This window comes from Equus przewalskii, chromosome 14 (genome assembly GCF_037783145.1).
Source record: "Equus przewalskii isolate Varuska chromosome 14, EquPr2, whole genome shotgun sequence".
NCBI lineage: Eukaryota > Metazoa > Chordata > Mammalia > Perissodactyla > Equidae > Equus > Equus przewalskii.
This window is the reverse complement of record NC_091844.1, coordinates 28343385-28368347: the sequence shown is the minus strand read 5'-3', so window position 1 is coordinate 28368347 and position 24963 is coordinate 28343385. Positions and strand designations below refer to the sequence as shown.

General features: G+C 41.7%; 2 protein-coding genes across 18 annotated transcripts in view; one reads left to right on the top strand and one right to left on the bottom strand.

The window, feature by feature from the left end:
• The window catches only part of MTHFD2 (methylenetetrahydrofolate dehydrogenase (NADP+ dependent) 2, methenyltetrahydrofolate cyclohydrolase), a 91054-nt gene that overhangs the window by 52116 nt on the left and 13975 nt on the right, over positions 1 to 24963 (top strand). For 4 of the 17 annotated variants that reach the window (XM_070572353.1, XM_070572349.1, XM_070572352.1 and 1 more), the window contains one exon: positions 20550 to 20625. The exons of 5 other annotated variants lie outside the window; for them this stretch is intronic. In XM_070572353.1, the coding sequence (XP_070428454.1) occupies positions 20567 to 20625 (59 nt within the window). In that variant the 5' untranslated portion in view covers positions 20550 to 20566. Of the gene's footprint in view, positions 1 to 17049; positions 17185 to 17962; positions 18056 to 19626; positions 20260 to 20494; positions 20626 to 24963 lie in introns of those variants that run through there. 8 more of the 17 variants (XM_070572351.1, XM_070572356.1, XM_070572355.1 and 5 more) reach the window with 7 other exon arrangements.
• Positions 6167 to 17879, bottom strand: LOC103564988 (uncharacterized protein C2orf78-like). The gene is made up of 3 exons (XM_008540927.2): positions 16744 to 17879; positions 9109 to 9870; positions 6167 to 8224 (listed from the first exon to the last, which is right to left on the bottom strand). Exons 1-3 carry the CDS (start codon positions 16748 to 16750, stop codon positions 6330 to 6332), a joined length of 2664 nt encoding a protein of 887 aa, XP_008539149.2. The 5' UTR covers positions 16751 to 17879; the 3' UTR covers positions 6167 to 6329.

Sequence of the window (24963 nt, the reverse complement as noted above, 5' to 3'; positions counted from 1 at the left end):
TGAGGAAGATTGGCCCTGAGCTAATATCTGCTGCCAATCTTCCTCTTTTGGCTTGAGCTAGATTCTGCCGAGCTAACGTCTGTGCCAGTCTTCCTCTTTTTTATGTGGGATGTTGCCACAGTGTGGCTTGATGAGCAGTGCTAGGTCTGTGGCCTGGATCCGAAACTGCGAAGACCAGGCCGCCAAAGTGGAGCACATGAACTTAACTGCTAAGCCACCAAGCTGGTCCCCTCCAGTAGTTTTTTAAAAGATGTGTTGCTGGCCCTTGAATAACTAAACAGATCAGTGGAACAGAGCACATAAATAAAACAAATGCATAAAAGAATATTTAGCAATAAGAGCCATCCTTCATTTATTTAGATATTCTAGGAGTATTTATAAGTGCCTACTCATAGGCACTCCGCTTGGAGCTGGAGGTACAGTGGTGGACAACATTGATGTGGTCCCTGCCTTCTGGGAGTTTACAGTCTGGTTGGGAACCCACATGAAACAAATACAGAAATAAATCTGTAGACGTGAGCTTATTTTCTTCCCTCTAATCTCTGGAAGAAAGGATGGTAAACTAGCTCATAACCTCCAGAAGAGTGAAAACTTTCCTCTGAATCACACTGTATGTTAGCATCACAGGGCTTGAATGAATGGACAATATAAGAAAGGATTTTAAGCACACATTTGCTCTTTCTTACCTCATTCTCTCTGACAGAGTTTGGAAAAAAATCTTGCTGCAGAAGAATGTTTTTACCCCTTGGACCGTTTTAGCAAAATCTGAGAGCAGAATGAAGAACTTGGACTGATTATTGATGTAACACACACTCGCCACTAATACAAACCAGACGTAAATGGAACCCTTAGTGAAAAGAAACTTCTTCTTTCTGGTAGTATGATAACTCACAGTAATTCAGTAGTTATAATCCTGGCCTTCCTTCATGGGTAATAGTTCAGAAAGGGAGCCAAGTGGCTTCCTTAATTACACTTTTCTAATTGTTATAAAAAAGAGATTAAAGACATGAATTGAACTATAATATGTAGCTATAGGCTCTGTTTGTGCTTAAGAAATTCTGTAAACTTCTATGTTCTATATTTTCAAAGTAAAGTAAACTTTTAGTGAGAAAAGTAGTAGCCTAAAAGGAAAGACAGGGATATCCATGATGTCTTTAGTACTTATTTTGAGCAGTTGTCAGAGCACGTGTAAGCGTCTCAGTAGAAGACAGTTCTCTTAAGTTTTATGCTTGCTTTTCCTAATATCTTTGGACACAATAGAGAAACCCATATGTTCTGTTGGCCCATGTGGCATTATCAGTGGGAAAGAATTATCCTCCTTCTGAGCAGTTCCACGGCCTTGGAAACAATAACAGTAATGTCTGTTAACATTTGTACAGGCCTACCTCACAGATATCGCAGGTTCTGTCCCAGAGCAGTGAATAAAGTGAATATTGCAATAAAGCGAGTCGCACAAATTTTGTGGATACCTAGTATCTTTAAAAGTTATATTTACACTATACTATAGTCTCTGAACTGTGCATTAGCATTATGTCTAAAAAAATGTATGTACCTTAATTGAAAAACGTACTTTATTGCTATAAATGCTAACCATCATCTGAGCCTTCAGCAAGTTGTAATCGTGTTGCTGATGGAGGGTCTTGTAAGAAATGCAGCGTCTGTGAAGCACGGTAGAGCGAAGCACAGTACAGTGAGGTAGGCCTGTACAGCAGCTGCCATTTAAAAAGTGCGTGCACACACGTTAAGTCAGTGAATCCGCACAGCAGGCCTTTGCTGATGAAGTGGGAGTGGTACTAACGTCCCCTCCTGAGTGCTTCCTCTGCACTGAGCCCGGAGCATAGATGGTGACAGAGATTCATTTCACAGATGATGAAACTGAGGCCCAGAAAAGGAAGAATTGAAACTTGAACTCAGTTATTCCTCTTACTTTTTTTTTTTACTGTTGTAAAATATACATAATTAATAACTATCATTTTAATGATTTATAAGTGTACAGTTCAGTGGCATTAAGTGCATTCACGATTTTGTGCAACCATCACCACTGCTTGTAACCAAAAGGTTTTCATCATCCTCAACAAAAGCTCTGTAACCGTTAAAAAAAAACCCGTTTCCCCTCCCCCCAGCCCCTAGTAACCTCTATTCTACTTCATGTCTCCATGAATTTGCCTATTCTAGGTACCTCATATTAGCAGATCAAACAATATTTGTCCTTTGGTGTCTGGTTTATTTCGCAGAACATAATGTTTTCAGGGTTCATCCATGTTGTAGCATGTAACGAAATGTCATTCCTTTTTATTGCTGAATAATACTCCATTGTGTGTATACACCATGTTTTATTTTTCATCTGTTGATGGACACTTGGGTTGTTTCCACCTTGTGACTCTTGTAAATCAAACTGGTGTGAACATCGTGTACAAATATTTGTTCAAATGCCTACTTTTACTTCTTTTAGAGGTATAGGTAGGAGCAGACATGTTGGATCATACGGGAATTCTATGTTTAACCTTGGAGTAACCACCAAAATTTTTCCACAATGTCTTCTTGTTTTTAAACAATTATGACAAATTTTAAGTATTTGCAGAAGCAAACGTAATGGTGTGGTGTTCACTGTATACCCATGAACTCATCCATCTTTACTATGTATCAGCTGATTACTGTCGTGTTTCATCTGTACCCCTACCTGTTTCACCCCATTCCATCATATTTTGAAGAAGATCCCAATATCATATGATTTCACCTGTCTATTTTTGGTGTGTATATTCAAGATATAGGACTTTTACTCCTTGATATCATTCATTAGTATTAAATATCTGGTCAGTGGTCAAATTTGCAGTTGTCTCCTAAATGTCATTAAAAATTGCTTTAAGAGTTTGAATTAGATTCAAGTTAGATCCATACTTTGCATTTGATTGTTAGGTCTATGAAGTCTTATTTAATGTGTAAGTACTCTCTCCATGTCTCTCACTTTCTTTTTTATTTTCCATTGAATTTATTTATTTTTTATTATTTTTTATGTGGAATATTAGCCCTGAGCTAACATCTGCCAATCCTCCTCTTTTTGCTAAGGAAGACTGGCCCTGAGCTAACATCTGTGCCCATCTTCCTTTATTTTATATGTGGGACACTGCCTCAGCATGGCTTGACAAGCAGTGCGTAGGTCCATACCCGAGATCCAAACCGCGAACCCTGGGCCACTGAAGTGGAATGTGTGAACTTAACCACTATGCCACCGGGCTGGCCCCCCCTTCAATTTATTTTTTGAGGAAAACTAGGTAGTTTGTCCCATCTGAAGACTGCATTAAAAAAATACAAAAGTGAATGAACATAATGGATAATGCTTTAAGAGAAACAAAAAAAAAGGAGGAAATTTTTTAAATCAATAAGACGATAAAAAGAATTCTGGAGAAATGGCAAATATAAAAGATAAGCAGAAAAGCCAGGACAATTCTGAAAAGCATAATTCAAACACATGTAAGAATTTAGCGTGCCATAAAAGTGACACTTCAAATCAGAGGGACAGATTAGTCAGTGAATTGTGATACATTCATGTAGGATATATATCATTTCTCCAGAAGGATCCGCAGCGTGGCAAAAGTAAATGTGTCTAAGGGAGAGGGAAATGCGTGACTGGAAAACTTGGGGAAAAGGGTGAATTTCCATTGAATCTCCTTTTGTACCTTTCTCGTATTCTATCCTGGGAATCTATTAACTCTGAAATCTGACTGCCTGAGTTCAAACCCCAGCTCTCCCAACTGCTAGCTTTTCACCTTGGGCAAATTCTTGACACTCTCCAAGCCTGTCTCCTTATCTTTGAAATGGGGTGAGTGACTTAGGGGGTGCTTCCTGACACAATATAAACTCTCAATAAATACACACACTACAATACGGATGAACTTTGAAAACATTCTGCTAAGTGAAAGAAGCCAGACGCAAAGGTCATGTATTGTGGTATATGTCATATGTATGAAATGTCCAGAAAAGACAACTCCAGCGAGACAGAAAACAGATGAGTGGTTTCCTGGGGCTGGTGTAGAGAGAAGGGAATGAGGAGTGACTGCTAATGGTTAAAGGGGTTTCTTCTTGCAGTGATGAAAATGTGGTGAGTTAGATAATGATGCTGGTTGCACAATCTTGTGACTATATGAAATGCCACTGTATTTGCAGTTTCAAAAGGTGAATTTTATGGTACATGAACTATATCTCAATAAAAATAATTTTTAGAATGTGAATTACCAGTATTCCGGTGGTAAGTATATGTTGGAATCTCTCCCCCCACTACACTCCATTCCCTTTTTTGCCCCCTCCACTCTAACCCTGCTCACTCCCTCACGGTTCCCCACAATGCCTCCCAGGAGCACCTTTGGACCCTTGGGCAGCTGTGTCCTGTGCTGTTGGAATGGCAATCCAGTGCACACGTGTGCCCACCACTCTCTCTGTATGATGGACGTTTCCAGCCAATTATTCTTGTGTGCTTTGGATGATGGCAATGTTTAGAGAAGGCCACACGCACCTGAGTGGATTGAGGGTGATATGGCGGGCCCTGCAATTAATAGTTACTAACAGACATTTTTCCGAAAAAGATATGCAAATGGCCAACAGGTGCACGAAAAGATGTTCAACATCACTAATCATTAGGGAAATTCAAATCAAAACCACAATGAGATACCACCTCCTGCCTGTCAGAATGGCTGTTATTAAAAATACAGCCAATAACAAGTGTTGGAAGGATGTGGAGAAACAGGAACCCTCACATGGTGCTGGTCGGAATGTAAATTGGTACAACCACTATGGAAAACAGTATGGAGATTACTCAAAAAGTTAAAAATAGAACTATCATATGATCCAACTATTCCATTTCTGGTTATGTATCCAAAGAACATGAAAACACTAATTCAAAAAGATACATGCACCTCTCTGTGAATTGCATCATTATTCACAATAGCCAAGACTTGGAAACAACCTAAGTGCCCACCAACAGATAAATGGATAAAGAAGATGTGGTATATATACAATGGAATACTACTCAGCCATAAGAAAAGATGAAATCTTGCCATTTGTGACAATGTGAATAGCTCTTTAGGGTCTTATGCTAAGCAAAATAAGTCAGACCGAGAAAGACAAACACCATATGATTTCTCTCACATGTCAAAGAAATACATAAATACAGAGAACAAACTGGCGGTTGCTTACCAGAGGGGAAGGGGGTAGGGGGAGGGTGAGAGGGGTAAAGGGACACATTTACATGCTGAGGGAGGCAGTTAGACTCTTGGTGGGGATTGCAATGTAGTCTATACAGAAGGAAAACATAATGATGTACACCTGAAAAAAAAGATTCTAGGTCCCCCCCAGAATTTAGATCACATCCTCTATTAACCTCCAGATGCTTGGCTCTGAAAGCCAGATTGGCTGCCTGCATATGCTGGCAAATACTGAGGACTGCAGTGGCATAAAGGCCTGAAATTAAGGCCTTGCTCCGTTGCATGCAGTGTGAGCTCAGCCCATTGCTGACTCTCAGTGGTGAAGTGGCTCAGTGATCCTGGCCTTGCGTGTTGTTGGAAAGGGTAACTGAAATAGTGCATTCACAGAACTGCTGCATAGGTGTTGAGGAAATGGTCGTTGCTATCCCAGCCCTGTTCTGGGTGGGCCTCCTGCTGCAGCAGTTCCCTTGGGAAGGCCCCTGTTATCAGCTACCTCCGGGTTGACTGTGAACCCTGGCCATTCCTCTGGTAGATTCCCCTTGATTTGTACTGAGAAGCCCCAGCCATAATCATACCTGGATGAGGTGACTGAAACCCTTTGGAGAGGTTTCCTGAATCTCTTGTTTCTAAAATACCTGTGTGGTGGACAGGAGACATAAGGCCAGCATCCCTGAGAGGCTTTATACATTTCTCCTGGAAAACCTAAACTCATCGGCTGCCGTCTTCAATTCTATTTCAATTTTACTCTTTAACCCTCCCTTCTGGCCCTGCTTCTGACTTCTGCCATTTCCCGACTCCTGCTGCTTTTCATACACCCCTAAAATATCTCCCCCTCTGTCCTTCCCAGCCCTGGACCAAGTTCCTTCTTCGTTTTCAGTTCATGTCCCTTTGCCCATGTTATCCCGTCCAACTCTCAGTTCTTTCTTTGGTGCAGCTTTGATCCCACCTCCACCAAAGAAAAGCCACAGTTAACAGCATCTCCAAACTTTATTAGTCCTCTATTAATTATAGTGGATGTATTTATTCAGTTATATTGTTTTAAAAGATATCAGAATAAATAGAGAAATGTATATCTATCTCTATTTGGATAAAACGTTGGTCCCCAATGTGGCAGCAACAATCCTAGCAGCCTTATATCGCGTAGCCGTAGTATCGAGAAATTTCCATTTCTTTTTCCCTCTCAGTGAAAAACTGCACTTTCCCCCGAGAGGTGTACTTGGCAGCCTTCTCACGCTCCTGTTGAGCCTGCCTCTTCATGGCCTCCCGCTCTGGCCTCTGTTCCTGTGTGATGGGCTCTGACATCACTGGCCCTGGAATGTCGGGTTTCCTCCATGGAATTGGTTGCTTGCTGAAATCCTCCAGTAGATACTGGGCGGGAGGCTTGGGCGGGGCCTGGAGCATGGGCACAGCAGTGGGAATGAGCTTCTGCTGGAGAGAAGTGCAAGATGCTGTTGTGTAAGGTGCAGGCCTTGAAGCAGGACACTGAGGGACGCTAGGCCGGGTGGGGTTGGTCCAACCTGGTCGAGTGGGGTTGGTGGTAATTGGCCGAGCTGGTCTGGCAGGACCTGTCAAAGATGCAGGAGCTGGGTGGGTGGAATTGACTGCAGTTGGTTGAGCTGAGTTGGTGGAAGCAGGCCGGGCAGGGTCTGCCACAGCAGGCCGATGTGAGGCCAGAGCCTGTGGCCTCCGAGGAACAGGTCGAGCTGGAGGCTTGTCCACGGACAGAAAAGGCAAAGGTACCAACCTGACCTTCCCAGGAGGTGGCAAGTCATTCTGGGATGGAGGTGGACACTCTTTTTTAGCACTGCTCTCTGGTTTCTGGGTTTTGACTTGAGTTTCCTCGGGACCTTGACCCTCAAGTGGGATATCCAGCCACGGTTTGATAGCTGGGCAGGGCTGGGGGTGTTTGGGATTGCTGGAGGTTCCCAGGGCCCTGGAGGAAGAGAGCCCGGTGTTCTTCTCACTCTTCCTCCCCAGAGCATGAAACACCTGCACCGACTCCAGCATGTGCTGGCCTACGCAGCTTTGAGGCTTCTTAAAGGTCTGTTGGCTCAGCTCAGGTTGATTCTTCTCCTGCTTCATCTTCAGCATGGTTGGCTTCTCTTCCCCCTTGACTTCAATCCCTGACTGCTGACTCTCTCCGGCTTTCTTGGGGTTGTTTCCTCTGGTCCTCTTGGTCCTTTCCTGCCCATGGCTCTTAGTTGTACTGATCCTGCTGGGTGCAGCTTTCTGAGGTTTGCTGTTGGAGTGCTCAGCCTCGTTCACGGGAGCCCTGTCACTGGCTGCAGCATTGCAAATAAGCACTTCTCTCCCTGACAGGCACTCCGGGTCCTTTGGCTGGATTTTGGCCTTGGGAGCACCATTGATAGGCTCAGAGGCCTGATGTTTGTTCTTCCTGGCGTTATCGGAGGCATCCTTTCTGACATTTGACTTTTCCTGCAGCTGGATCGACTCGATGGCTCTGGTATTTTTGGCTTGGATCACCTCGGGGCCTTCAGATTCATCAAGATCTTTCAAGGAATTGAAGAGTTTGGGAAGGTCCTTCACCAGAGTAGCAATGTCTTCAAAGCCACCGCTAGCCTCAGTCCCATTTTCCAGTGTCCCTTGGCCCTCAAGACTCAGGCTACTCTTTCCCAGATCAGCATTTTCAGAACGAGGCTGGTCCTCTTGTCCAAGGGGATCGATGCAGGCCAGGAGGTGATGGATATCAGGAATTTCTAAAGGGTATAGTAGAGGCTCTTCATTTTCTGTTGGGATCTGGTCAGGATCCAGAGGCTTTGAAAGGTTGGTGTTAAACTCATCCAAATTCTTTGGAACTGGAGACAGTGCCAGGAGGTTAATGTTCGAAGTCTGCACTGGAGCTATCACTGAAATATCCCCACGCTCGGGTGGTGGGTTGCCCTGCAATATCTGGATATTTCTGTGACTACAGGACTTGAGGAATTCTGGAGCTTGTGGCAGACAAAATGTCTGGCTTGCAGGTTGCAGTCCAAAGGAAGTTTCCATTCCCAGGGAAGTTTCCATCACTACAAAGAAAGCAAGGAAGAAGTCAGTCCCTGGTAAGTGAGATGCTCCCCTAGACAGCAATGCAGCGATCATATCCCCATCCACAATGGACAAGGCGTTTCTACTAGCTCTTCTTAAGGATCATGGACAGTGTCCTGTGCTGGGAGATAATCCTATAATCCTAGTGTGAGGCCCTAGTGTGCCTTGATTATACTTTGTACTGGTCATCATTTGATATCATTATTCCTTGGTTTCCTTATATCTCATAGGGTTGTGGCAGGGAAAATAAAAATAAAAGTGATTTTTAAATTATGAAACATTTTACAAAGCCTAGCATTCTCTCATAGTGTCCTTTGAATTCTCTCCACTTTCCTGAGAGTGTTCACACTGTGGACTAGGAGAGGGAGTGGAGCTCTTCCTGATGAAATGTATAAACAAGTACAGATTCTTAGCCTGTTGGCTTTGGACAGGCTTTTGGGAACACAAGGTCTTAAACCCTGGTATCATTGAACGAAGTGAGGGAACGTTAACCTGGCTGTATCACAATGAGAGTTCTGAAGCACCTTCCCAGGAAACTAAACCCATAGATCAGGAAAGGATTCCATTTATGGGTGGTAGTGCAGGGGACTGAGCAGCTGGGGCAGTGAGACCTGTGCGGTCTCTTGCTGTGCTCTTGGGGTCATAGCCATGTAGCATAGATGACCATTACAGTGTCCCCCCTTCTAGCCAGTAATGGATGTTCTTATGTAGAGTCTGAAATAGAGAACACTAAGCGAGGATAGTGCTTAGTAAAGTCTCAGGACTTCAGTTCTACCTGTCTGTGGACTCACCACTTCCCAGCTGCAGGTTTGACCCAGTTTGGATGTGGACGTCATTCCTCTGCCTTCTTGCTGTTTGTACTCACCTTGAAATCTGGTTTGTGGGATGGCTGGAGCAGACGCAGCGTAGTAGACCCCAGAGGTGGAGGCTGGTGGAAGGACATGTGTGGGCTGAATCTCCTTTAGTACCAACACCATTTCTGGTTGAGGAGCAGAGGCCCCGGCTCCTGTGTAGGACACAGAGCCGTAGGACTGCAGGCAGGGGCCAAGTTCTCCAGACAGCAGAGGCCCCAGTGTGCCGTGACCACAGTAGTACACCTGGCTTCCTTCCTGGTAGGGAAGTGACAGGCTGTGTCCCTGATTTGGAACCCGAGATGGTGTTCCCTGAACAAGGCTGGTGGAAAGTGATGGATACAGTGGGACCGGGTTATTGGCACCTGAAGTTCTTTCACATTGAGCTGCCATAGACATGGAAGAAACCACTGTGTCCTGGCCAATGACAGTCAGAGTGCAGTCTCTGAGCGAAGATGACTCCTGTGCAGTGCTTCCTGGGACACCCCACTCAAAGAGACCTGGATAGGAAGCAGCTGAGGTGGAGCTCTGGCTCTGGCCAGTCACTCCAGACACCGTGGTTGTGCTAGAATGTTGGTAAAGGTAGGCACGCCCCATGAGTGGCTGGGAAGAGGTGCCCGAGGCTGACGGCAGTAGCCATGCCGAACTGATGGCTGGAGAAGATACTCTGGAGAAATTGCAGACACTTCCTGTTAGGGAAGCTGCATCGCTCACCACAGGAAGAGAGAGCTGCAGGGAGTTTGGAGTTCCAAGTAAGGATGGATGTTGGAAATTTTCTGTAGGGAACAAGAGGGTGATGAAAAACTCAGTGAGATTGATCAACTCTCACTATATTTGAGGGGCAGCATTATCTTAAGGTTGTTGCTATCAGGACGCTTCTCATGCCATTACTCACTGAGATGCCAAACTTCCACCCCTTTACGATGGTTGTAAGTGCTGAAGCAGTTTGTTCTTTTCTGTGTAACTGCCTGTGCTCCCAACTTGGGCAGAGATGTGCAGAAGCCCCATGTGGTGTGGGTCACACCTTGTTCTCTAGGCTGGAAGCCTCTTTCTCCCTGCCCATCCTTCCCTTGAGCCTGCACTAGTCCCGACTCATCTACTCTTTGCTAGAATTGAAGTGTTTTAGAACTAGAACGTCCTTAGATAGCTTCTGTTCTAACACTCTCATTGTAGGAGTGAGGAAGCTGAGGCTCAGAGAGGTCAGCTGGAGTGGTCCGATTCTCCCATTATGGCAGCATCATCACTAGGTCACAGAACCTAAGTCTCCTGACTTCTTGCCAGGACTCTGCTCTGACCATTCCACTACCAGAAACTGGGAGAAGTAGAACTTCTAATAGAGACATATTATTTTTGTCCATTAGAGAACAGTGCAGCTGTTACCACTGTCATCTTCAGGGTCTCATTTTGCTTGTGTATTTCACATGCTGTTCCCTAGAGTTCACATATAACTCAGCCCACATGGTGGATGTAATGGGTCATTTGTACCCTCTTCAAGCCTAGTTCCTGTTCCTACTTTCAAATGACTGCCTCAAAGTGAGAGTCTCAAGAAGTACTTTTTGAAAGAAAAAAGTTATTTAAACTCTCTGAGAAGACCTACTAAAACACCCAGAAAGAAATTAACAAAATGGCACTAAGTACATACTTATCATTAGCTTCTTTAAATGTCAGTGGAGTAAATGTTCCAATCAAAAGACATTGGGTGGCTTATTGGATAAAAAAAACAAGACCCATATATAGGCTGCATGCAAGAGACACACTTCAGACCTAAAGACACTCACAAACTGAAAGTGATGGGATGGAAAAAGATACTCCATGCAAATGGCAATGAAAAGAAAGCTAGGGTAGCAATACTTATATCAGATGAAATAGACTTTAAAACAAAAACTGTAACAAGGGACAAAGAAGAGCAACACATATGATAAAGGGAACAATCAAACAAGAGGACATAAGACTTATAAATATCTATGTACCCAGATAGGAGCACCTAAATATATAAGGTAAGTATTGACACACATAAAAGGAAAAATAGACAGTAACACAATATGAGTAGGAGAGTTTAACACTCCACTGACACCAATGGATAGATTATCCAAACAGAAGATCAATAAGAAAACATTGGCCTTTAATGACCCATTAGACCAGATGGACTTAGTAGATATATACAGAACGTTCCATCCAAAAACTGCACAGTACACATTCTTTTCAAATTCACATGGAATGTTCTCCAGGATAGATCACATATTAGGCCACAAAACAAGTCTCAATAAATTTAAGAAGATTGAAATAATTCCAAGCATCTTTTCTGACCACAACAGTATGAAACTAGAAATCAACTACAGGAAGAAAATCAGAAAATCCACAAATATGTGGAGATTAAACAAAATACTATTGAACAACAATTAAGTCAATGAAGAAATCAAAGGAGAAATCAAAAGTTACCTGAAGACAAATGAAAATGAAAATATTACATGCCAAAATTTATGGGATACAGCATAAGTGGTTCTAAGAGGGAAGTTTATAGCAATACAGGGCTACCTCAACAAATGAGAAAAATCTCGAATAAACAATCTAAAAGTGCACCTAAAGGAAATGGAAAAAGAAGAACAAACAAAGCCTAAAATCAGTAGAAGGAAGGAAGTAATAAGAGCAGAAATAAAATAGACACTTAAAAAACAATAGAAAAAATCAATGAAACCAAGAGCTGATTCTTTGAAAAGATAAACAAAATTGACAAACCTTTAGCTAGACTCACCAAGAAAAAAAGGGAAAAGGCTCAAATAAGTCAAATGAAAGAGGAGAAATTACAATGGACACCTCAGAAATACAAAATATTATAAGAGAATACTACAAAAAGCTATGTCCCAACAAATTGGATAATCTAGTAGAAAAGGATAAATTCTTAAAATCATACAACCTTCCAAAAGTAAATCAAGAAGAAATAGAGAATTTGAAGAGAGAGATCACGAGTAAGAAGATCAAAACAATAATCAAAAACCTCCCTAAAAATAAAAGTCCAGGACCAGATAGATTCCCTGGAGAAGTCTACCAAACATTTTTTAAAAACTTAATACTTATCCTTCTCAAACTATTCCAAAAAATTGAAGAGGAGGGGAAGCTTCTTAGTTCATTCTATGAAGCCAGCATCACCCTGATACCAAAGCTAGACAAGGACAACACACAAAGAAGAAAATTACAGACCAATATCACTGATGAATATTAATGCAAATATCCTCAACAAGATACTAGCAAATCGAATACAACAATACATTGAAAACATCATCCACCATGATCAAGTGGGATTTATTACAGGGATGCAGGAATGGTTCAACATCTGCAAATCAACCAATGTGATACACCACATTAACAAAATGATAAATAAAAATCACATGGTTATCTCAATAGATGCAGAGAAAGCATTTGACAAGATACATCTATTTGAAGGAAGTACCTCATCATAATAAAGGCCATTTGTGACAAACCCACAGCTAATATCATTCTAAATGGAGAAAAGCTGAAAGCTATTCCTCTAAGAACAGGAACCAGACAAGGATGCCCACTTTTACCCCTCTTATTTAACATAGTATTGGAAGTCCTAGCCAGAGCAATCAGGCAAGAAAAACAAATAAAAGGGATCCAAGTCTGAAAGGAAGAAGTGAAACAGTCACTATTTGCAGATGACATGATCTTATATTTAGAAAGCCCTAAAGAATCCACCAAAAAACTTTTAGAAATAATAAATGAATACAGTAAAGTTGCATGATACAAAATCAACATGCAAAAATCAGTTGTATTTCTATGCACTAACAATGAAGTAGCAGAAAGAGAAATTAAGAATACAATCCATTTACAATTGCAACAAAAAGAATAAAATATGTAGGAATAAACTTAACCAAAGAGGTGAAAGATATGTACACTGAAAACTATAAAACTGTTGAAAGAAACTGAAGAAGACACAAAGAAGTGGAAAGATATTCTGTGCTCTTGGATTGTACGAATTAACTAGTCAAAATGTACATACTTCCTAAAGCAATTTACAGATTCAATGCAATCTCTATCAAAGTTCCAACAACAATTTTCATAGAAATAGAACAAAGACTCCTAAAATTTATATGCAACAACAAAAGATCCCGAATAGCCAAGAGAATCCTGACAAAAAAGAACAAACCTGGAGGTATCACACTCCCTGATTTCAAAATACACGACAAAGCTATAGTAACCAGAACAGCACAGTACTGGCACAAAAACAGACACACAGATCAATGGAACAGAATCGAGAGGCCAGAAATAAACCCACACATCTATGGACAGCTAATTTTTGACAAGGGAGCCAAGAACATAGAATGGAGAAAGGAAAGTCTCTTCAATAAATGGTGTTGGGAAAACTGGACAGTCACATCCAAAAGAATGAAAGTAAACCATTATCTTGCACCATACTCAAAAATTAACTCAAAATGGATTAAAGACTTGAATGTAAGACCTGAAACCATGAAACTTCTAAAAGAAAACATAGGCAGTATGCTCTTTGGCATGGGTCTTAGCAGCATATTTTCAAGTACCATGTCTGACCGGGCAAGGGAAACAAAAGAGAAAATAAACAAATGAGACTACATCAAACTAAAAGGCTTCTGCACAGCAAAGGAAACCAGCAACAAAACGAAAAAGGAACCTAATAATTGGGAGAACATATTTGCAAACCATATATTTGATAAGGGGCTAATATCCAAAATATACAAAGAACTCATATGTCTCAACAACAAAAAAGCTAACAACCCAGTTGAAAAATGGGCAAAAGATCTGGACAGAGATTTCTCCACAGAAGATATACAGATGGCCAACAGGCACATGAAAAGATGTTCAACGTCATTAATTATCAGGGAAATGCAAATCAAAACTGCAATAAGATATCACCTCACTCCTGTCAAAATGGCTATAATTAACAAGTTAGGAAACAACAAGTGCTGGAGAGAATGTGGAGAGACGGGAGCTCTCATCCATTGCTGGTGCAAGTGCAAACTGGTGCAGCCACTATGGAAAACAGTGTGGAGATTCCTCAACAAATTAAGAATAGAACTACTATACAATCCAGCTATTCCACTGCTGGGTATTTATCCAAAGAACATGAAAACACAAACGCATAAAGATACATGCATCCCTATGTTCATTGCAGCATTATTCACACTAGCCAAGACTTGGAAGGCACTTAGGTGCCCATCAAGGGACAAATGGATAAAGAAGGTATAGTATATATACACAATGGAATACTACTCAGCCATAAGAAATGATGAAATCTGGGTATTTGTGACAACATGGATGGACCTTGAGGGTATTATGCTACGCAAAATAGAGGGGCAAAGTCAAATACCATACTATAGCACTCATAAATAGAAGATAAAAACAACAACAAACACACACATAGAGACAGAGATTGGATTGGTGGTTACCCGTGGGGAAAGGGGCAGGGAGGAGAGCGAAAGGGGTGTTTAGGCATATGTGTACGGTGGTGGATTGTACTTAGTCTTTGGGTAGTGAACATGATGTAATCTACACAGAAATTGAAATATAATGACATACACCTGAAATTTATATAATGTTATAAACCAATATTACCGCAGTAAAAAAAAAAACACTCTCTGAGGTTACTTATCTGTAGTTATAACAACAACAACAATAATAATAGTAATAATTCATATATGAATAAAAGTGATACATTTCATATGATTTATATGGAGGAATATATAAACATTCTGGGGAGAGAAAAATCATGAAAAAGGTATCACAGGACTAAAAATACATAGATAATAATGAAAACTGTGGTATGTAGCAAGCATCTAAGCAGGATAAGTTTACTAGTAATTGAAGTTCTGTATCATACATGCAATATTATGAAGAATATTTCTGGCTCTATTATAGTAAATACTATTTGCCAAAAAACAGCCCAGAGTAGAAGGTGATTTGAGTGAATTCTTAGCCAGTACATACAGACAGAGAAGATATCAGTAAAAACTGCATAACAAGCAGCAAAATGCTATAAATGTGAATGTATAGGTGGCCACAATATATGCGGACAAATATTTCAGTGAAAACTGGTACAAAGCAGAGAGCAACATCCTAAGTGTAAAGGAATTCCGTTATTGTGCTCGTTCTTATTTCTCTGAACATGACCCAGCAAGGAACAGCTAGTAAGTGTAGTAGAAATATATCTTTAACTTAGTATAACTGTATAGAAGCAGAAGGGAATACTTTCAAGGTGTCAGGAAAGTTTTCATATTTATCCTATCACCTATTCAGATTCTTATCACCTTCAGGATGCAGGAAGGGGTCATCCCCAAAGACTAAAAACACCGTCATCCCTAGAAGCCAATTTTTAAAAATTTAATGTAGGAAAACCCAAAGGATGCCACAAAATTGTCTGTGATAAATGTGGAGTCAGAAATGGGGGACTTGACTTTTGCTTTTTCTTCTCAGGCAGCTTAGATCTAGAAAGAGATGGTGGCCGTTTCTCAGTGTGCGCTCTGTGTCAGGAAGAAAATGAGTGTAAAGATGAAAAGCAGCCTTGATTGGAACCTACATATCACACAAAGGAATTAGCACTTCTGATTCAAGTTAGGAGATACCATTGTTTAAAAAAACAATTTTATTTTTAATAGGCAAAACATCTACGTAGTTTAAAATGAGAATGCCATAAAACACTGAAAATTCTGTTTCCTTCAGCCTTCTGGACAATCACTTTATTATTTCTTAATTATAGGAAGTATTATTTCCAAAACATATTTCTAAAATGTTTACATTCAAAACTTTCAGGTGCCATCCAAGTTCAGAGAGGGAACAGAAAAAAGCAAACAGGCGAGTCTGTCTGAGAAGCTGCTTTTCCTGGCGATGCCCTGTTCTGCCTTACTCGCCTTCCCTGGCTATGAATGTGAGCCTTTGCTGAAGTCAACTGTGCTTCGCCCTGCTCTGAGCACATTTCACTCTGTGCTCTTCCTGCTGCAACTGAAAATCTTTGGTTCCTTCAGCATTTCATGCCAACCCACCCCTTTTTCCTGGAGAGCTCCTCCTTGCTCTCCTCCTCATTCTTCTGTTTTATCCTGTCTCTTGGTTCCTGTTGGCCTGTGCTCCTGAAAACAATCCTCAACTTCATGACCTTTGAAGACTGGCCTCCCTATAGGCCAGTACTCTCCATCGTCTCTCCCTGTTTTTCTTTTCACCTCATTTAGGTAGAAAACTCCAAAACATGTGCATATTGCCTTTTGAACAGCACTAAATTTAAAATACTACAATTGATATATCAGTAGAGGAAGACCATTACAGATGAAATATCTCAGTATACATTGCTAGTTTTCTGCATCACCTAGGTTTTCTCTCTGTTTGTGGAAACACTCTCAAGAAGTCTCTGATTTCATTCTACCTGGGTGCCCTTTAAGACTCAATATTAGAAGAGAAAAGGAGCAGAGGGAACAACGGATGTAATATCCTGATGTGAGAGTAAGCGACTTGTCCAAAGTCACACGGCTTATAATGTCAAAGTCAAAACTGAAATTAGGTCCCCAAGGTTTTAGTTAAATAATTTCCCTCATTATTCCATGCTATTTTGAATCTACTACTAAATTTAGGGGCAAAAATATATAATGAAAAACTTTTTCTTTCACTACCTGACATGGTAAGAGAAGAGGAAGCATCAGCTGCAGATCCAAGAGATGAGGAGATGATGCTAGAGGAAGTCTGAGTGGCTGCCGTCAAAGAGCGGTATGTCCAGTATGAAGGTCACTGGTCACACTGGTCACTTGCGATGATCCAAATTTATTTACAGACAACTCCATGGAAACCCCAAGATTCTAGCAGGTGGCAGTAGGTCTAGGGGGAGAATGATGTCACAGAGCAGGCAGTTCAAAGGTACGAGACAGCCAATAGGGCGGCCAGATTCCCCACAAGAAGATGGGATTGGGTGGAGGGAGTCAGGGGAGAGCTACAGCAGCACCTGCATGGCTGAGCTCTGGGGAGGTGACATCCTAGGAGCCACATGTGCTAGTCTCTCTTCCCCAGGCTCTTATGTTAGGGAATCCTCTCAATGTTCCTTATAGATGTTCATTAATGTAATTAACTCATAGTTCTTTGTATTCTATGAATTATACTTTATATTGTACATTAGTAATTACATGTACAGTTAGTTAATATCCTTAGAGAGGAAGGAAAAGGACATCTAGGTTGACCTATTACCGTTGTTCTGAAATCCTATCAGGTGATCTAACTGTGAACTTAGTGCAGGTTTTAAGGAGCAAAGGAAAGGATTGGGAGCTTCTTCTGTAACTTGGTTAAAGAGTAGGGTGAGGTTTGTTGAGTGCCCCTTGTGGGGAATGATGTGGTTCAAGGGTCTTCTCTTTGAGTTTCTTCTCCTTGAATCCTACCTTCCTTGGGCTGGGCTGGGCTGGGCCAGGTTGGACTTGCATCTCTCTGCTGCTCCCCTTTTCTTTTGTCTGCATTATAGGCCTTATTTCTGGGACCAGCCTCGCCCTTGCATCTCCCCCTCCTGGATGTTACTTCCTTTCAATCCCAGCAGCAGAGGTCTTTCCAGTGCCTGATGCTTCTGGAAATGGCATCTGCCCATTAGAAGCAGATGCCAGAGAGCCAGAGACACAGCTGAGGTCAGAGCTCTTCTCTTCCAGCCTTGGGTTGCAATTCTTTTGCCCATAATTTGCTACCTCTGACTCCTTGGGCCACACAGGCCTCCTGCCATCCCGCGCTTTTATACATGAGAGGCATTTGGGGTCCCCCCCTTTCCTTCTCCTCTGAGTGTATCCAGTGTGGCAGTTGCTGTAGCCTCCTCCCTCTTGGAAACAGCCGCTGTAGAACATTGGGCCTCTAGGGTTCTCTGTCGGCCATGATTGTGTGCAAGGCCAAGCAACATGCAGAGGAGAATAGTGAGAGAAAGAGGAGGACATTCGTGGAGAATAGGCAAGAGGCAAGGTGAAAGGGACAAGAAAACAGCTGTCTGGTTTTTGGGTTTCTTGAGAAACAGGTTGACAGATTTTCCCTCATTTTGTATTAACAGAACAGACAATTCAATATATATTTATTAATGTAATGCGAGAGTCCAGCAACTGCCATGAATTCTCTCCACTAAAGAGAATAATCTTAAATCACTTTCTCTCACTTTGTCTTATGTGATATTACATGATTTACATTATTCATTGGTATGTTTGTAGACTATGGGTTGTTTTCTAATGCTCTGGGTCTGTCTCCGTGTTTTTCCTGGTTGTGTTTTTAAGGATCCAACACTGGGAGACAGATCACATGCTGTTCCCCTGATGATTGTTCATTTAAGCGTCATGAACTAACTTGACCTGAAGGGTTCTGTGGAGACACTTACAAGGGGTCTGTGAAAAGCACTGTGGTGAGTTGCACGGTGCCCTCACGCCTAAGGAGCAGATGTGTGCAGTGCACCCGGCTGGCCTGGGAGCCTCTGCTTTTGTGCCCCTGCTTAGTGCTCTTCTCTCTAACCACTCTGCTGACTGTGAGACAGTGGGCGAGGGCTGAGTTGCTGCTGATTTGTATGTGGAGTCAGCTGATTTGGGGAGGAAATCTGTGGATCTAGTCATTTTCCTTGGTGGTAAGCTTTTCGGATGCCTTGGTGGACCTATCTGGGGACTATTCTAGTGCGAATGAGTAGGAGGTGTGTGATCCAAGATGCCAAGATCCCAGATGCTAAGATGTGAGAAGATAGCTGCTCGATGGGACCTCGAAAGACACACATTTCACTTATAGGCCTATTTCACCTATTATAAGATATGAGCTTTTTGAGTGATGGTGAAAGATACTTATCTGAGAGGAAATTGTAAAGGCTGTTGCAGTGTAGAGATATGGCTTAAGCTTATAAATTTTTTCAAGGTTTTTTCCCTAGCTTCATACCTCTTATAGCCTACTTCCATAACATTAGGATGTAACGTGAGGCTAACAACATATCCCAGAGATCCTCAAGTGAGACCAGTGTCTCTTTTCTCTATGTTCCCATGGAAATGAAGGGAATCCAGAGCTACTGCAGCTTAGGGTGGGTGGTATAAGATTGGGGGAGCTGTGGTAACACAAATTCTGGTAACAGCAAAATGTTTACATATGAGAATATTCTGTTCCAACATTCAATTTAGGCAAACTTTGAGTTAAGCCTTTGCTGGTTCCCGGCTTCTATAACTACTTTATCTCCATAGTTGCAGCCACTTAACCTTAGCCTGCGGGCTCAGCAACATCTTAACCCCCAGAAGAACCTTAAATGTCAAGGAATAACCTAAAGAGCATAGTCCAACAACGGGAACTTAGCATCAAGCCCTACCCTGACATAAAGCCTTATGATGATGATGATGATTTATTTATTTTTGCTGAGGAATATTCGCCCTGAGCTAACATCTGTTGCCAATCTCCCTCTTTTTTTTTTTAATGTGAGCCACCCCCACAGCATGGCTACTGACAGACAAGTAGTGTAGGTCTGTGCTTGGAAACCAAGCCCACACTTCTGAAGCAGAGCACACCGAACTTAACCACTAGGCCCCCGGGGCTTGCCCCAAAGCCTTATTTTTATAGTTGTTGTATTGTCTTGTCCCATAGACCCACTTCCTGCATTTTGTTCCCATGGGGATAACTGAGACTTGTCTTGGTGTAACATACACCTGAGGCTCTTCCTTACTCTCCCGGTTGTCGCTTTTTGATTTAATTAAAGACTGGCCAAAACCAATAGAATGTACAATTCAGTGTGAATTGTGGACTTTGATTGATAACGATGTGTCAATGTTGGTTCATTGCTTCTAACAAATGGAGCACACTGGTATGGAACGTTCATGGTAGGGAAGGCTGTGTAGGGTGAAGCAGAGAGGGTATAAGTGAGAACTGTCTGTACTTTCTGCTCACTTTTGCTGTGAACCTAAAACTGCTCTAAAAACTAGTCTATTAATCGTTTTTAAAAAGTGTTTTGCTAGCTCTTGAATAACCCAACAGATTGATGGATCAGAGTAAATAAGACAAATGCATAAAAGAATATTTAGCAACAAAAGCTACCTTCCTATATATAGATGTTCAAGAAGTATTTATAAGTGCCTATTTATAGGCACTCCACTTGGAGCTGGAGGTACAGTGGTGGACAACATTGATGTGGTCCCTGCCTTCTGGGAGTTTACAGTCTGGTGAGGAACCCACATGAAACAAATAGATGTAGACATAAATCTGTAGACATGAGCTTATTTTCTTCCCTCTAATCTCTGGAAGAAAAGATTGTAATATAGCTCGTAACTTCCAGAAGAGTGGAAACGTTCCTTTGAATCACGCTTATTTTAGCATCACAGGGCTTGAATGAATGGACGATATAAGAAAAGATTTTAAGCACATGTTTACTCTCTCTTACTTCCTTCTCTCTGACAGAGTTTGGAAGAAAATCTTGCTCCAAAATAATGTTTTCCGCCTTGAATCATTTTAGCTAAATCCAAGAACAGAATGAAGAAGTTGGACTGGTTGTTGATTGAGCATATACTCACCACTAATACGAGCCAGAGGTAAATGGAACCCTTCATTGAAAAGACCCTTCTTCTTTCTGATGGTATAATAACTCACAGTAATTCAGTAGTTCTCATCTTATGCTAAGGTGAATCGTGGCCTTCTTTCATGGTAATAGTTCAAAAAGGGAACCAAGTGGTTCTCTTAATTACACCTTTCTATTTGTTATCTCAATGAGATTAAAGACGTGTATTGAACTATAATACTTGGCAATAGGCTCTGTATGTGCTTAAGAAATACTATAAACTTCCATGTTCTATATTTTGAAAATGAAGTAAACTTTTAGTGATGAAAGTAGTAGCCTAAAAGGAAAAGAAGGGAACGTCCATGTGTCTTTAGCACTTACTCGGAGCAGTTGCTTGAGCAAGTGTAAGCATCTGAGTAAAAGGCAGTTGTTCTCTAGTGTTTTTGCTTTCTTTTCATAGTATCATTTGATATGATACAGAAAGATAGATTCTGTCTGCCCATGTGGCGTCTCAGTAAGAAAGAATTATCCTTCTTCTGACTGGTTCTGGAGCCTTAGGAAATACTGACACCTAATGTTGTTAACGTTTGTACTACTGCTGAAAGCTTTGTCACCCAGGCGTGTTCTGCCGTACTCACTGAAGAGTCGCCTCCTTGTAAGATGTACTCTTGAGTAACAGTGACAGAAATTTAGGTCATGTTGCCTTCAGCAATAGAGAGAGCCCAAAGACCCTAAAGTTTTTAATGCCTTTTCTCTCATGTTTTTTACTTTTTTTTTTTTTTTTTTTTTTGCTATCTTAACTCTGCTGCTTGATAGCTGTGCACCCAGGGAAGTTATTAAACCTCTTTGTGCCTCAGTTTCCTCATCTGTAAAACAGAGATAATAGGACAGATAAGAGGATTGGATAACACATGCGTAATATTTAAAACAGTGTCTAGTATATATTGGCTCTTACTGTTAGTCTCAGAATCTAAAGTTTGTGTTGTTGACTTCTTTCCTTGTCTCTTAAAGTTCAAAAAGCATTATTCTTGAGCTTCAAAAAGAAAGGAAATGGATTTGAAAATTAGATCTGCCATTTACTAGCTGTGTGACCTTGGGAAAGTTACTAACCTCTCAGTGCCTCAGTTTCTTCATCTATAAAATGGAGATAATAGCGGTATACTTCTATGTAGGGTTATTGTGGGGATTAAATGAGTTATTAAGCATAAAGCATTTAGAACAGTGCCTGGCACCTAGTACTACCTGTTAGTTATGCAGCAAATCATTTCCCTCAATATTGCTACCACCTTTAATCTTGAACATAATAAAGTCAGGACAAATAGAAAGTGTGTAGAATTTTCTTCCTGATGAAATACAAGTTGCAGTTTATTTGTAATTAATTATAAGGAGATAATAAACAAAACCATGATGGATTGGGATCTAAGTACTAAAGTTTGGAAGATAATATTTTCTGTAACAGTTTTTGATGGTGCTGTCAGAATCATGTGTTTTTAACCACTTAGGTAAAACATCATCTCTGTTCTTTAAAAAATCATTCAAAATTTTTATGAATGGTAAAAATTTAATAAAAGTTCTTTTTAGCAGGCCAAAAAGAAGAAAAATGAAGAAGAGGAGAATAAGAAGAGGAAGGAGGGAGGGAGGGAAGGAAAAGAAAGGCAGGCTTGTTAGAGTATCACCTTCAGGGAGAGTCATGTCCTTAAGTGTTCTGTAACCTAGGCAGGGTCCCTTGTTCCACATTCTCATCCCTGCATTCTGCCAGATGCCCTGTTGTCAGGCTGACTAACACAACAGTGATAGGCATGTTTTGTGGAAGAACATAGATTTTGGATGAAGACAGACCTATGTTTAATCCTGGCACTGCCATTACCAGCTGGTTACCATGGGCAAATTACTTTAACTTTGTGAATTTGTCTCTTCTTCTATAATACAGAGATAATAATATAATGCCCTCACAGGAACACTAGGATCATATGAGTAAATGTAGGGGAAGTATCTAGCTCAGTTCCTGGCATGTGGTTAATGGTCCACGAATTTAGTTCCCTTCCCTACCCTCTGACTCCCTGTCCCCTTTCCTATCCTGTCAATTAAGGTCCCCTTACTTCTCTTTAGAAGAAACTAAGTTGCATCTCCTCAGGGTGCACACTGACTCCCCCCAGATCCAGAGGAGCCCCTTAAACAGAAGGCATCCCGAGTTCAAAAGACAAGAAAGAGAGGAATTGAAGAAAGAACCTAAATTCTGGAAATTCTGAAGCCAGTATTCTCCAATCAGAGGATCCTTGACCAGCTGCCTTTCACCCCTCAATGGTTCTTGAAGGAGCTATGCAGAGGGGCCCTGTAAATCACTGAAGGCTTTTGTGCAGTCTTCTGTATGAAGGTCGTAGCTTTTTATGAGCTGGGGGGTGGACTACGTGTGAATCTCAAGGTCTCCTTTTCCCTGTCTGTCTGAAGACCCTGCCAAAACGGGTGAACATACTCCTCAGCCTCCTTCCCCCAGCCTACGCTTTCACTATAGCCATAAAAGTGATATCAGACTAAAGGCAAGGAGAGGACTTTGCCATGAGTCAGGGGTCCTTCCTCCAAGCCCTCCAGAGGCCCCTAGGCATACTTGTGTCACTTATCCACCCAACCGCTAACATGATTTCTCTTCTATCCCGCTGTTTAATTATAAACCCGGCTAGTATGAGTTTGCATCTTATATGACTTTTTTATATCCTTCCTTCCAAGCACAACGCCATTTATGTAATCCTGAGTGTCTCTGATTGGTTCTACAGTGGATGTCATTTTGACTCTACTTCTTAGTCTTTTTTGTAGTTTGCGATGTGTGTGTGTGTGTGTGTGTGTGTGTGTATGTATTTTAAACAAAGAACATGAATTGGGTGTTCCAGAAACGGGGCTGTCCTGCTTTGGTACTGTCTACTTCAGTGGTATTGAAATAGAAGGCATGTTGGCTAAGAATTAGTACATTCTGAGATGAGAGAAGTTCAGAGAATATGTAATGAGTGGGCCTGGCTCAAGCTGGCCTGGTGTGGAAGCAGAGTCACGGCCCAGGTGTCAATCAATATTAATTTCCTTAGGGAGGGGTCCTAGGGTGTGGTAGATACTCAGGGGGCTTGGGAGAGCAGGTTTTACCAATTGGTACAGAAATATTTCCATGTTTTCACAACTGCAGTGGCTATCCTGGTGCATATAAACTATCTTTGAGTTCCAGGTTACAAGGGTTGAAACTTCAGGGCCCAGCATAAACCTTACTTAGAAAGTGCTCTGAGATGATAAAGGCTCCTTGATTTCTTCAGGTTAGTCAGTAATAGTGGAAGTTTGACCAATGGTGGAATGGGTTGGAGTTCATAAGCCCTGTGGGTCCTTCCAGACATGGAACCCTCTTGGAATTTAGCTGCCAACTTTGTGGGTTTCACCACCAATGCCTCCCCTACCCAAGTGGTCGCTCTCACCCATTTGTGGTTTTAAGTGATTTTGCCCGTGTGTGGTCCGGATTCCTCCTTCAGTGTCTATGAAATATTCAGGCCCACCTGAAGTGGAAGGCTAGAGGCAGGCATTCATGTCAAGTCCATGTCGTGGTGGAGCCGGCCTCATCTTGCTGGGAGAGTGACTTCAGGCAAGTGGCCAAGTCTTTCTGAGTCTCAGTTCCTTCATCTAAAATGGGGAACATAATACCTACCTCACAGGGTTGTTGGGATTGAAGCAGATGATGTTGAACCCAGTACCTGGCACAGGATGAGTGCTCAGTAAATGGCAGCAAATATTAGAGCATGGGCTCTGGAGCCAGCCCGTCTGAGTTCAATCCCTACCCTTCCCCTTCCCAGCTCTGTGACCTTGGACAGGTTCCTTAAACCTCCTGTGCCTCATTTCTCCCATCTGTAAGATGGAGATAATAATAGCACTTACCTCATAGGGTGATTGTGAGTAAGTAGGACAATAGACACAAAGTGCTTAAAACAGTGCCTGACATGTTGTAAGTGTTCAGTAAAGATGAGCTCTTATTGGAATGATTTTAAATAGATGTTTGGTCATTCATATGCTTTGTGCTTTCATGAGTGAAATGAATCATGAGATATGAGTTGTCTTGATTAAATAAGCCCACCTTGTATTGGGGGAGATAGACAGATGCACAAATAATACCAAGATGTCATTCTGAGGGCTGGAATAGGAGTTTTCCTATATGCTATGATGGCCGAGAGGAGAAGCCATTTCTCTATTCGTATTGTGTCGCAGCAAAAATATGGTTCTGCCTGTGTGTGGTCCTGATCCTGCCTTATATGTCAATGAAATCTTTGGGGCCACTTAAATGCAGGCCTACAGGCAAAGCTTTTAAGTCAGGCAGTCTGGGGGTGCAGCTGTGAGGGATGAGAGCCGT

Coding starts and splice junctions, on each gene's coding strand:
- LOC103564988 (XM_008540927.2), bottom strand. Junction 8,225..9,108: donor CCCACAAACCAGATTTCAAG/GTGAGTACAAAC, acceptor CTTTCTTTGTAG/TGATGGAAACTTCCCTGGGA.